The sequence below is a fragment of the Sinocyclocheilus grahami genome, unplaced genomic scaffold (assembly GCF_001515645.1).
Source record: "Sinocyclocheilus grahami isolate Dianchi unplaced genomic scaffold, SAMN03320097.WGS_v1.1 scaffold75.1, whole genome shotgun sequence".
NCBI classification, from domain to species: domain Eukaryota; kingdom Metazoa; phylum Chordata; class Actinopteri; order Cypriniformes; family Cyprinidae; genus Sinocyclocheilus; species Sinocyclocheilus grahami.
In genome coordinates, this window is record NW_015505254.1 from 1,440,716 (window position 1) to 1,455,207 (window position 14,492).

A 14,492-nucleotide genomic window follows, 5' to 3' on the forward strand; every position below is an offset into this window, starting at 1 on the left:
GGGCAACGTTCCTCAGTTCTGCTGCCCAACACACAACGTGTTTAAGGCCAGATTCCACCACAGGCCTGCAAACAACTCCAGCTTCTGACCAAAGAGTAAAAAAAGAAAAGAGCTAAACTAATTTTTCAATCCAGTCCTGCCACTGACAGAGATTTTGTTGTGAACAGTCAAGAGGCAATGAGTGCGCCACAAAGAATTAAGCCATCAACAAAGGGTAGAAATTGATTCTGCTTCTGATTACTGATCAGCGATTTCGGTTCCTTAATGATTCCATTAACAATTCTTCTACTATTTATGTGGAAGAAATATTTGTATTGCATTCTCAACAATCAGCTGCCAAAATCTGATTGAAACAGAACTGATATAACAAATTTTTACAAAAGATGTTTTAAATGTGGCACAAAGGTGGTTTAAATGCATCCCAATAACTAAATAAAGTTATTAAACATCAAATATATACAATATATGTGAAAATACTAAAAAAGTAAGCATTTCATTCATTAATTTGTTAAACACATAAATCATTCTCTTTTAAATCAGATTCATAAGTGTTTTTGATTCACTAAACAAAATGAGTTCAAGAGACAATCATTTCAGGAATTAAACTAGTCGTGCAGGACACACCATCATATATGTATGCATGCATATTCTACTGCTTTACAGAATCAAAAATATTAAGCATAATGGTATTTTTAAATAAATGGATTCGGTTCTGAACAAGAAGCCAGATATACTAGAGAACTCAACATATACACATACACAGAGAGAGAGAAGCAGGCAGACATGAACCATTAGTGGTCATTTGTCAGTGGTCAGTCCATTGGCATTTTGTAGAGCACAATGCCTGGAAGCATCTCATTCATTGACCACATTTTTAAATAAACTGTGTTTCTTTGTGTTCAAATTGTGTTTGTACCCGCAAGAACCCTGAACTCAAAAATACAACCAGAGCCAAGAATAGCCCATCATCTCGGCCTCGGCTTGCCACTGCGGTCAATGTTGTCCTGCCGCCCGCCCAGGAAGTGGCCCACTAGAGCTTCCTGCAGCTGAGAATAACCCTCAGTCCAGCACAGAGCCAACAGCCTGCAATTCAACAACACCACCCACATCCTAACCGCTGCTACTTCACAAAACAGCATCACAACCCTTCCACTCAATCTACACCTCAGTGTCATTTACCTGTTCAGTATTCCTTTGATGGCAAAGCTGAATTTTCAACAGCAATTACTCACATGATCCTTCAGAAATCATTCAAATTGGCTGATTTTGTGCTTATTATTTCACATTATTTTCAATGTTGAAAACAGTTGTGCTGCTTCATATTTTTGTGGAAAATGTTATGCTTTTCCAGATCACTCCCGTCTGTCACTAAATCCTCATCCTAACTGAAGTGTGTCTGTTTCAGAACAAACCATTGGAAGGAATTCTGCATGGCTGAGATCCTGTATCCCAGCGTTTATGATTTGGGCCTTGCATGTGAGCAGGTAATTATGAAACGCCTTTTCAGAACGGCTGGAGTCCCTGTGCACCCCTCAACAGCAAGGCAGCTGTCCAACACATATCTGACCTGAAGCACGATGTTCACCGCACAAACACTTAAAACATTGTTTAAGTTTCCATAAAGTGATTATATAGCTTCTCTGAACACATCTAAAGTCTGAAGAGGGCCATCAACAGGAATTGTAGGCCCCTTTACTGTATATTACTCTGGCTTCATTTACTTTTTTAAGAATAAAAATGTAAACATAGATATGGCCTGGTGGAGAAAGCACATGTTCTGATATGTAGGAAAAAAATTGGAAGAAAAAAATAAAGTGACAGTAAAAACTTTCATATTGCTACAAAAAAAGAAATGTTTCTTGAGCACCAAATTAGCACATTAGAATGATTTCTGAATGATCATGTGACACTGAAGACTGGAGTAATGACAGCTGAAAATTTAGCTTTGCCATCAAAGATATAAATTACACTTTAAAATACAGTAGTCAACATTTGTAGTGGATCAAAAAAGTTAATCAAAGTTGTCCTAAGACAAGAATGCATTTTGGTTTTAGGTTTTAGGACAACTTTGATGAAAGGTTTTGATACACTTCAAATGTTGACTAATATATAATAAAATAGAAAACAGTTATTTAAAATTATAATAATATTTCACAATATTGCTGTTGTTACTGTAGGCATTTAGGCATTTTTTCTTCTTACTTAGTTTGAATTAGTTATCTTACTTCTTGCATTTTATTTTCATACTTTTCTTTCTCTGTTTCTATGCATTTCATTTTTAGTTTGTAGATTTTATTTCTCCCTACTGTACTTTGTAAACACCATTTTAAAATGTGCTATAAAAACAATGCTTTACTTGTCTGTTACTGTAAACTCATTTGGTTTTGAACTGTGCCATTAAACTGCTTTTGGCTTCCATCTCCTTCTTTTCTTTTCTTTTATGGTGAGCTGATTTTTATTTTGTTCTTGACAACATGAATCAATGACTTCTCGTGCCTGTTCAGTGTCAAAACATACCGCAAAGGGATTAGATTATTTTTTTAGAGAGGGTGGAGGGCTTGAAATATTAAAACAACTTGCAACACATTTGTGGGGGTTTTTTTATAGTGAAATGCACTGAACTAATTATAATAGAAGAAACCTCTAGAATCGTTTCTACCTTCTCACCCAATTAAATATAGTCCTGTCTCAGTCTCAGTGCAAGCTGATTTTAACATTTTCCAGCTCGTGACTTCAACAGCTAATTGAGAAGCGCGTTTACTGACAACTCTCTGGACACAGGCTGAGAAAGCGCTAAGTGGAGAACAGGAAAGCAGAATTATCAAGGGCTTTAAAAGGTCGTTGTGTGCCACTGAAGGAAGGAGCAACAGTTTCTTATGTCCTGGATAATCCAGTTCACTTGGACTTCTGGGTTTGAGCCAGGCCTCACAATACTCCCCCAGTACCAGAGGAACTTGCCAAGGCTGCTCCCAGTACCTCAAAGCATGTCACACACGCACACATTACTGAGGTTTGCGGGGGCTACTCAGTTCAGGCACCAGGCTTTGTGTTACTTCAGTTAACAAGAGAAATAGCAGTCTCACATGTGCATTTGCAGACTTCACTTAACCAATAACAGAAAAAATAATGATATTATCCATCTTCTCAAAGACACTTAGGGGAAATTCACTTAAAATAAATTTGTGCCTCATGATAGCTGTCACACTACAGAAAGAGACCTCTGGGAGACAGACAGGTAAGTGTTATCTCTTTATTTACAGCTTGGTGCGAAGGGGAGAGATGCAGAGCAAATGGGTTGGACACTGGAGGGCGCTCTGGAGGAGCGGACACGACCACCAGAGTACAGGAGTCGAGGTTACGGATTTGAATTTCATGGAAGGAATGGCTTTCTTGGCCGAGACAGGGGAAGTACTCTCCATAGCAGAAGGAACGGCTCTCCTGGCCGTAACAAGGGAAATTGACAGAACGGCACTCCTGGCCGTGACTGGGGAATTTCTTTCCATTGAATCCGACTGAAGAAGGAACGGCACTCCTGGCCGTGACGAGGGGATTTAATCCGACGGAAAAAGGAACGGCTCTCCTGGCCGTGATGAGGGGACTTAATTTGACTGAAGAAGGAACGACACTCCTAGCCGTGACGAGGGAACTGGATCCAACAGAAGATAGAACAGCACTCCTGGCCGTGATAGGGTAGCTGATTCTTACAGCGAGGGGAACGGCTCTCCTGGCCGTGGCAAAGATATTTAATCTGACTGAAGGGGGAACGGCACTCCTGGCTGTGACTAGGGGACTTAATCCAACTGAAGAAGGAACGGCACTCCTGGCCGTGATAGGGTAGCTGATTCTTACAGTGAGGGAAACCGCTCTCCTGGCCGTGGCAAAGACATTTCATCTAACTGAAGAGGTTATGGCACTCCTGGCCATGTGTCTAGGACTCAGATCATTGGCAGGAGCCTTTACTGGACTCTGGTCAAAGGCTGGGGCCTGTACTGGATTCTGGTTGAAGGCTGGAGCCTGCTTTGGACACTTGATGGCATTAGACCATGAGCATTAGACCTTGCTCCGAGGCTGAGACCGACACTGAACTCTGGTCGAGGGCTGGAAAATGCTCTGGACTCTGGTTAGGGGCATGAGCCTTTACTCAGACTCAGACTCAACTTTATTTTCCTGTTAGGGAAACTAAGATTGCAGCAAAGTGCCAATACACTATCCATATCCATGCATACATAACCATTACACCCATAAAATAATACAATGTAAACATACAATTTCCCAAACATACATTAAAATTCAACCAGGCACTACTCAAGTTCATACATTTTGGATACCAAATACATTCTCCTCCCCACCAGACTTGTTCAATAACTTAATGGCCACAGTAACATATGAATCTTTAATTATTTTCATCCTGTATACAGGAACTCTAAAACGACTGCCTGATGGCAGCATCTGGAACTCGGTATGTAGTGAGTGGTCAGTAGCACAGAGAATGACCTGGGCTTTCTTAACAACAGAATTTTGGAAAATTTCAGTAGGCCCAGTTTGATTAACACCGATAATCTTGCCTGCCTCCTTCACAAGGCTACCCAACCTATTCTTATTTGACAGACTCAAGTTACCATACCATGCTACAATGCAAAAGGAAAGGAACGATTCAATAAATTGTTTGTAAAACAGTGACATCATAGAAGAGCAAACACTGGGAACTGGTCGGGGCCAGGAGCTCGCACTGGACTTTGGTCAGGGGCTAGAGCCATCTCTCGACTCTGGTCGGGGGCTTGAGCTGATCTGGAGCTGCGCTCTGAGACGGGTGCATGGTCTGGATGGGATTCTCATACAGGCTGTTGGACTGAAGGTAAACTTGGAGTCAACTCACTGGTACAAGTAGGCTCTGGTGCAGATTCAAGGGTTAGAGCAGGCTCTTTACTGAATTCTGGGGTTGGAACAGACTCTGAATTTGTTTGGAATGTAGTGGATTCTGGACTGAACTTGATGAAATGAGCGGACTTAGGGGCTGGAGCCAACACTGGAGCGGTTTTGAGTTTGTGTGTTTTGAGTTTGAGCTCCGTCAAGCTAATTCCTTGTCGTCTAATATTTTATCTTAAAATAAATTTTATACACCATAATTTGTGTTTCTATAAAGTGTGAATATATCCCCTATCGTATTCTACAACAAAAACAATCAGAGCGCCTTGTTATCACTAGTTTTATTTTGATTTCCCGAGTCCGCTATTAGCAAATAGCCCGCTAGCGTCACCAGCATGGTTGCCGCTAATCTCGCTTACATTACTAATACTATATTCACACACATTACCATTGTTTTACTCACTGTTACTTGCTTTAATGGCGGATGTGTGTCTACCTTTGAGTGCAGGTGAGGACACGTCCGGAGACGGAACGCGATGCTGTGATCATCGGAAGACGCGAGCCAGGCCCCGGGCGACGACCTCTCCCCCTCTGGTCTTCGAGATCTCCACCCGGAACCGCTTCGCTCCCCTCCACGAGACGGAACGCGACGCTGTGATCATCGGAGACTCCATCATCCGGCACGTCCGTGCTACGTTAGCTGAAGGTAAAGTGCACACTCACTGTTTCCCTGGTGCTCATGTTCTCGATGTTTCTGCGCAGATACCCGCGATGAAGGGCGACGAGAGCCGGAGCGGTCGTGCTTCACGCGGGGGTTAACGACACCAAGCTACGGCAGACGGAGACACTGAAGAGGGACTTCAGGGGCCTGATCGAGACGGTGCGCAGCACACCGCCCGTGACGACGATCATCGTTTCAGGACCGCTTCCCACGTCTCGACGAGGACACGAAAGGTTCAGTAGACTTTTTGCTTTAAATGAATGGTTATTGTCATGGTGTAAAGAACAGAAACTGCTCTTTGTTAATAATTGGAATCTTTTCTGGGAGTGTCCTAGGCTTTTTCGCGCTGATGGCCTGCACCCCAGCAGAGTCGGAGCGGAACTCCTGTCGGACAACATCTCCAGGACGCTACGCACCATATGACTAGTAAGTCAAATCTCAAATAACTGCCCTTATGACTTGTGTTCTCCCCGCTTAAATGATAGAAGTACTTGTGCTGTCCAATCTATAAAGACTGTGTCTGTTCCCCGAATAGTGAAGTCAAAATATAAATTTAATGCAGGATTTAGAAAAAATCTGATCGTGATTAAACCAGAAAATTTAAAATAAATTAACAAAAACAATTTTTAAAGTTTGGGCTCCTAAACATTAGATCACTCGCTTCCAAAGGAGTTATTGTAAATGAAATTATCACAGATAATCGTTTTGATGTAATCTGCTTGACTGAAACCTGGCTAAAACCTAATGATTATATTGGTCTAAATGAGTCTACTCCACCAAGCTACTGTTATAAGCATTACCCCCCGTCAGACTGGTCTTGGCGGCGGTGTTGCAACAATATATAGTGATACTCTCAATGTTACTCAGAAGACAGGATACAGGTTTAACTCATTCGAAATACTAATGCTTAATGTTACACTGTCAGATAGGCAAAAGAAATCTGATGTTTCTCTTGCTCTGGCTACTGTGTATAGACCACCAGGGCCATATACAGATTTCCTAAAAGAATTTGCAGATTTCCTCTCAGACCTATTGGTTACTGTTGATAAAGCGCTAATTGTCGGAGATTTTAACATTCACGTTGATAATACAAATGATGCATTAGGACTTGCGTTTACTGACCTAATAAACTCTTTTGGAGTCAAGCAAAACATCACCGGGGCCACTCATTTGTTTAATCATACGCTAGATTTAATTATATTGCATGGAATTGATATTACTGATATAGATATCGTACCTCAAAGTGATGATGTTACTGACCATTTCCTTGTATCGTGCATGCTGCGTATTACTAATATTAACTATATGGCTCCGCGTTATCGTCCGGGCAGAACTATTGTTCCAGCCACCAAAGACAGATTCACAAATAACCTGCCTGATTTATCTCAACTGCTCTGTGTACCAATAAGTACACATGAACTAGACGAAATAACTAGCAACATGGGCACTATCTTCTCTAATACATTAGAAGCTGTTGCCCCCATTAAATTGAAAAAGGTTAGAGAAAAACTTACTGCGCCATTGTACAACAGTAATACCCATTCTCTCAGGAAAAAAACTCATAGTCTTGAGCGCAAATGGAGATAAACTAACTTGGAAGTTTTTAGAATTGCGTGGAAAAACAGTATGTCCAGCTATAGACAGGCTCTAAATGCTGCCAGGGCCGAGCAAAGCCACAAACTCATAGAGAATAACCAAAACAATCCAAGGTTTTTATTTAGCACAGTGGCTAGATTAACAAATAACAAGACGCCACCCAATCTAAATATTCCCTCACAGTTTAATAGTAATGACTAATGACTCATACTTTAATAGTATGAATTTCTTCACTGATAAAATAGATAACATCAGAAATACAATAACAAATGTAGATTCTACAGCGTATAATACTTCAGCTTCATTCATCGCACCAAAAGATAAACTGCAGTGCTTTACAACTATAGGACAGGAAGAGCTAAATAAACTTATCACTGCATCTAAACCAACAACATGCCTGTTAGATCCTGTACCCACTAAATTACTGAAAGAGTTGTTACCTGTAGCAGAAGAACCGCTTCTCAATATTATTAACTCGTCGTTGTCTTTAGGTCACATCCCAAAACCATTCAAGCTGGCGGTTATTAAGTCTCTTATTAAGAAACCACAACTAGATCCTAGTGAACTGGCAAATTACAGACCCATCTCAAATCTTCCTTTTATGTCTAAAATTGTAGAAAAAGTAGTAGTCTGCTCAATTGCGCTCCTTCCTGCAAAAAAGGATCTCTATGAAGAATTTCAGTCAGGTTTCAGGCCCCAAATTGGAGAGAAATTAAGTAGTCCATTGATCTGCCAGTCGTGGGTCTTTCATGCCCAAAACTCTGCTCATATTTTATGTGTAATGATGCATTTAAAAGTTAACGACCAAACGGATGTTTATTAAAGTTTACATTGCTGTTGCAGATGAAATATACAGTGGGGCAAAAAAGTATTTAGTCAGCCACCAATTGTGCAAGTTCTCCCACTTAAAAAGATGAGAGAGGCCTGTAATTTTCATCATAGGTATACCTCAACTATGAGAGACAAAATGAGAAAAAAAATCCAGAAAATCACATTGTAGGATTTTTAAAGAATTTATTTGCAAATTATGGTGGAAAATAAGTATTTGGTCAATAACAAAATTTCATCTCAATACTTTGTTATATACACTTTGTTGGCAATGACAGAGGTCAAACGTTTTCTGTAAGTCTTCACAAGGTAACACCTTTCTAAGCCTCTCTACCTAACCGCCGGTCGCGCACAACTGCTATGTTTGTAGTTTTTAAAGCGTTTTATTCGTTTGTAGTTCTGGACAGAATCCTTCACCAAAGCCCAATGGATTGTGGGCAATATTAGCCATTAGAGTGTGCACGGATCCTCACTTCAAAAATCGACCTGAAATAGTAGACCATCCGGGGACTTTTGGCATACTCTTTTCAACATACTATGCTTTGGGACACACTTATTCTAATCTCACATACTATTTATGATGGATAGTATGAACATTGAGACGCAGGGTGAGAAAGGCTCTGGGATGGTGGCCATTTTGAATACAGACTCAGTACTTGTGGCCTTAACAGGTAATGCTTCCGGAACAGCAGCCATAATGTGGTGATGGGTGATGACTTAGGATCGGTGGCCATAATGGGTGAGGACTGGTGGTTAGCAGCCCTGATAGGTGATGACTGAAGGTCGGCGGCCATGACGGGTAATGACTGAAGGTCAGTGGCCCTGTTGCATGCAGACCCGGGACTGGCGACCATGACAGGTGCTAATATTATCGGAAGGCTGAGTGGTTTTTCCGGAGTGGACCGGCTTAGTAAAAGGGCATATAGAACATATTGTTTCAACGTGCAATTGGTCGTGTTCCAGGGCATCAGCGAGTAAAATGGTTCGTCTAAACCTACGTGAAAAAATGTCATCAGCTCCTCATCCTTCAAATTAGCAGCAGAGGCCAGCTCAGCCTCCAAGAATTCCTGGGCATATTTCACTAGAGGTCGGCCATGTTGAGAAAGAGAGTATAGCTGGTCCGATAGAAGGAGGAGGGTATTCATGTTGTAAATCCAATCTTACGGTCTGGTCTTCTGTCACACTACAGAAGGAGACCTTGGGGAGACATACAGGTAAGTGTAATCTCTTTATTTACAGCTTGGTGCAGAGGGGAGAGATGCAGAGCAAACGGGTGAGTAACTCAAGAGTTTTTGAGAATGACTGGACTTAGCTCAGGTTGATAACCGATCCTTGTATCTCTTTACAGGTCCGACGGATGATGCAGAAAGCGAAGACAGGTGGGTAACAGGTGAGAGCACAGGTAAGTGAGTCAGGTAAGGAGTAACAATTAGAGAAGGGAAACCGAGGCTTTCTGAAGCGTTTGAGGCTTTCACGAAATTGTGCCGAAAAACGGTTCATTACTCAAAGCTTTTAACACAGTGTGCATTAGTGACATCTGGTGGTCGGACTAGTTCTCCACCATTTCTGACAAATCATCGCGAAGCAGAGGATGGTTTGAAAAAGCATGTGACCAAACAAAGCTTCGGAAGCCTGTGACATTCAAGAGTGGAATTAATCTGGGATCAATACAATATCTAATCTGAAATAATCTAAATTAATTTGTGCCAATGAGACCACAACTCTTGTCATGTAAAGCTTGGTCAACGGATTCACATATCGATCAATAATATAAAATACACAAACACGCGATCGTAATTAATAATTGATGTGGGTAGCTGAATAAAATGAAAAAAAAAAGAAGCTGTAAATATATTTTGGGTGAGCTGTTATATCCTTATGTTGTGTTCGGGGTCTCTGAGACCCCAGTTATAAACATGATTAAATGTCCTACTGACAGCCCTCAAAGTGACTGAATAATCCTTTTATGCATCAGGTGGGATCGTGACGCGCCAGTTTTTTCAAACCAGCTGTCCCGACCTTCCGATACAGCATGACGTTGAAAGCTTCAAATGTCATTAATCATGTGGTGTTGTCATTTCGCTATAAGCATCGGCACCGTGTGTGATACAATAGTGGTTTGAAAACTGAGTCAGAGCATTGGAGCTGCGGTATCAATTGTCCCATCACTAGTAACAATGTTTCTCTTCCTCTTTTCAGGTTGGCAGGTTGAAGAAGAGATGTCAGGACGTGAGAATGCAGGTGAGTAGAAAAGGAATCATGTATGGGTAAACCTTGACGAGACGAGACTGTGCTGATTGGGGATCTGGTACAGGTGTGAAGCAGGTGGAATGCTGGGAAATGGAGTCCTTAATGAAGGTGACTGAGCTGGTGACTGGGATGGTGACTAGGCTGGTGAACTTGTGACAATAGCGTTGTTTATTTGCACATGCTGTCTGCATCGTTTTAAGCCCTGAAAATCAAATAATGATGCGATCGCCACTGCAAAATTAGTGCTGATCACAGTTCATGCTTAGAAATACAGACAATAATGTGTTCCTTCTTTGGAAGTTTAAACAATTTCTACTGCCATGATCACTAAAAAATTTACACAATCAACCCTTTTCTATGGGTGGTAATAGTGATACTAAAAAAGTCGACGAATTGCTGTTCACAACGATATATTGTGACATATTTCTGATTGAAACGTAATTAAAATATAGGGTGGAACTTCTTATTATCAATTCCTGATGGATAGAAAGGAATTCTAGAATGAGTAATTCAGACTGAATGAGTCATGCTGTGACTAAAACAACAGCTAAATAGCTTTTGACTTTTAATTAATGTGATCTGAAATGACGTCAACAAACGAGCAAAAATGATTCAGAGTAAAAAGCAAGTTTTTATTTATGAGGATTTACAGTTGGTGTTAAAATATGATTCCCTAATGTTAAACTAAATCATCAATAAAGGAATTGTGCTTTAATCTGTATGTTGGCCCAGAAATAAATAATTTTCGCTCTACTTAAAGCTGAGAGGAATAATATTTTAGCACCCAACTCTGCTGAAATGAGCTTTAGTTCAGCATTAGAGGATCATATTTTAACACCAACTGTAAATCCACAGCAATAGACACTCTACCTCTGGCAAGAGACATGCTGTTTTACTGAATCTATCCCATCGAGGGCTTGCATTTTAACACCTAAAACATCATTTCAAAAGACACAAGTCTGAAATGGAACTGTCTGTGGAAACTTTTTAACGCCCAGGTCCTCAGTGAGATAAATGGTATTTCAGCAATGTTTCTTTTGCACGTATTGTTATAAATTGTTCCAGTTCAAACTGATGTGCACACACTTAGTACCTCCTTCAGATAAGGAGTCATTGAAGACCCCCTCGATGACCTGGCAGCTGCTCCCATCTCCTCCACAAATGCGGCAGCGATCTTCCCGAACATCCGATCCTAGGATCCGGTCACAGCCCACGTGCTGCAGATACATAATGCACATTTAGAGGGGTCAGAGGTTAATATTTACCAGCAAAAAGGAATGTAAAATTTGCAGATATTACACTAAATATTTATAATAAACTTAATTTTATTATAATGTGCACTAGAAGCTTCATTACCAAGAAAAACGGTGTGCAAGCAGTTGGCAGTAAAGCTCTTTTTGATTCTGATTCTCAGAGGAAAGTAAGTCAAGGGCTCTGATGGTTTTAACATATTTAACTAATCACATGTATTAACTTGTTACTTTTGACAGCCCTAAAAGAAGCATCAAGGTTTGACATATAATCTCGAGAGCAATCCCAGAATTTGAGAGATCACAATCCATTTTCACTGAAGTTGCAAAGCAACTGCAAGTTTCTCCAAAGGGGCTAAATCTGCACAAAATCCAGACCATTAATGTAAAAACTGAAGAGTCTCTGCTGTCAGTACGTAAAAGGTAACACACAAAATGAACTCAGTAACCGGCAGACCTGAGACTTTCCAAATCCAGGCCTGTGCAACTTCACAAAAATCCCACTAAAGCTCCAAAGACTCTTGTTGACCTGGCCTAGATTCTATAGCCTGCAAATGTGTGACCTATTTCCTCACAACAACAATGGTAAGTCAGTGGCCGCTCGGAGCAGGTCAGGCATGTTCTCTGCTAGACCAAATAGAGCCGAGCTTTGGGACGCATGGTTATACAGGCTGTTTTTAATGCCTTGTGCTTCAAAGCACTTGCTTTCATAATCAAACCCTTATTGTTTGGAAGCTAAGCCACCATGAGGCTGCAAACACTACTTTGATTTCTCCCACTGCTGTTCTTCGGTTTTTATATGCACCATAAATAAGAAAGCAGAGAAACAAGTGAGGGAAGGAGATGGAGGAAGCAAGCAGGGAAGGAAAGAAATGGAGAAAGGGTGAGAGCTGATGGCGGGGAGGGAGGGAGGGAGAAGTCGCTGTGATCATGTTCAGCTGCGTGTACTGAGGACAGATAATCTGGGGGGTCATCGAGTTCTTGCAGCATTCAGAGCAGAGCAGAACGGGGCTGGACTGAGCTGAACTGTTGATAAAAACAACCACTGGTCTAGACAACAGCGCAAAGATAAACCAGCCCAAAACTCGCTCAAAAAGGCGCACATGCAGCCTGCCCTGTGCAGTACCACAAAGCAAAACAGAAAATAAAGTACGCTACAGTTTGCATTATGAAACATGCTAACGAGCAACATATTTTAAGCCATTTTCACACTTTGTTTTATTGTTTGCGCCAAACCAGAGTTCAGTTCCAGCTCTCTCCAGCTGGTCTCGCTTCACATTGTACTTCAAAGTACCACCATGAGCACTAACTGCAGCTGTTTACCACAGTAACTAGCTAAAGATTCGGATGAGTATATTCCAACTTCATTGTTTTATCCATGTTTTTGTCGCTTTTAATTTTCTAACAAAACATGATCCAGAACAGCAGTTCTGTTTAGCTGCCATTGATGTATTACCAAAGGTCATATATTTTAGGTGCCACCACAAAAGATGTATTTTAAAAAATTTATTAATTCAGCCATTTATGTATAATTATTATTATTATTTGTGAAAACAAAACATTTAACATTTAATGAAAAATATAAATAAATATGATAATTCTTGTGTATAGTAATTAGTAGTGCACTCTAATTGATGATGGGTTCAGCCTGTTGGGTCATTTTATTGGGTTATTTTTGATATTTTTACCCAGGTGCTGGGTTATTTTTTATGTTTTTACCCAAACGCTGGTTTCAGCTTGTTGAAAAAATGTATTGGGTTATTTTAACACTGGGTTATTTTTTTCTACCTAACCGCTGGGTTGGCCCTGTCTCCAGTGAAACCTCTCAACAACGCAGCTGCTGAGAGCACAGGCTTTTTAAGTCCACAAGAGAGAGCGGTTCTCAGCGCCGCCGCCGATTTGGTGCACTCTTTCAGGGAAATAAATTCAGAAAAATATGAAGTAACAATGTAGAAAACATTTAAAGACATTTTTGCAATGTTTAAGTTTGCAAGACACACAAAAAAATATATAAAAATAAAAGAGCAATGAACGTGAAATTTTTAGAAGTAACACAACACTGGTCCAAAAAGGCAAGTGACTGTTCAGCCAAATGGCACAACAGCAGCCAATCCTTATTGTTGAGCCCTGAGGTTATATAAAATCGCTTTCACACCAACCAAACGATACTGAACTCTGATGTCTAAAAAGCTTTAGCATTAAAGCATCCTTAAAAGTTAGTGAAAAATGTGGCGAGGAGCAGTGGCGTCTTAAACAGTTCCGAGCTCTAATTAAATCCAGGATGCCTCATATTGCTATAAAATGTGTTAAGAGATTGGTGGATCTATGTGTCAAAAGGGATTTTTCTCTTCTGTTCTGTCTCTTGCTCTGGCAGAAGTTCAAAGCCACAAACACAAAAACTGGAAAAGCATATTGTACGAGAACTGCCATGTGAAACCTCTCAGATACACATACTTAAAGAAAAGAGTGTGTAACTGTCTCACCTTACACTCGCCATTAACACAAACGTCCAGAGAGTCGTCCCTGCAAGGTGTGCCGTCCACCACAGCCGGAGCACGCTCAGTGTAGAAGTTATAGCCCTCTGCCAGGCAATTCAGAGAACATGACTTCACTCCACCTGCAGCCAAAACGTGCAAAACATCACACCTCAACATTCAAGAGCCATTTAGTCAGAAACACGTTACATACTTAAAAAAGAATTGGCAGATACTCATTAAGACGAGTTTCAAAATAAACATGCAACAAGACAAAGGAAGCTAGTTATGCTAAACATCAGCTTAAACTGACTGACATATCCTCATGGGACATCATAAAATCTACAAATCTACTAAGTGTACATTTGGTATATGGGACAGAAATTTAATATAACACACGCTAATGCTAATGCCATTATGCTCTTGTTGCTTGTACAGAACTGACTCCTCATGTGTTATGCATTGTTAATTTTACAACATTACACAACGGCAAAACAAACTTGAAAA

The 14,492-nt window shown here is 40.7% G+C and overlaps 1 protein-coding gene across 3 annotated transcripts in view; it reads right to left on the reverse strand.

The window, feature by feature from the left end:
* The window catches only part of adamts10 (ADAM metallopeptidase with thrombospondin type 1 motif, 10), a 70,019-nt gene that overhangs the window by 10,211 nt on the left and 45,316 nt on the right, over window positions 1–14,492 (reverse strand). For all 3 annotated transcript variants that reach the window (XM_016273048.1, XM_016273047.1, XM_016273049.1), the window contains 2 exons: window positions 13,995–14,128; window positions 11,355–11,478 (listed from right to left, as the gene is read on the reverse strand). In XM_016273048.1, coding sequence (XP_016128534.1) covers window positions 11,355–11,478; window positions 13,995–14,128 — 258 coding nt within the window. The remainder of the gene's footprint in view (window positions 1–11,354; window positions 11,479–13,994; window positions 14,129–14,492) is intronic.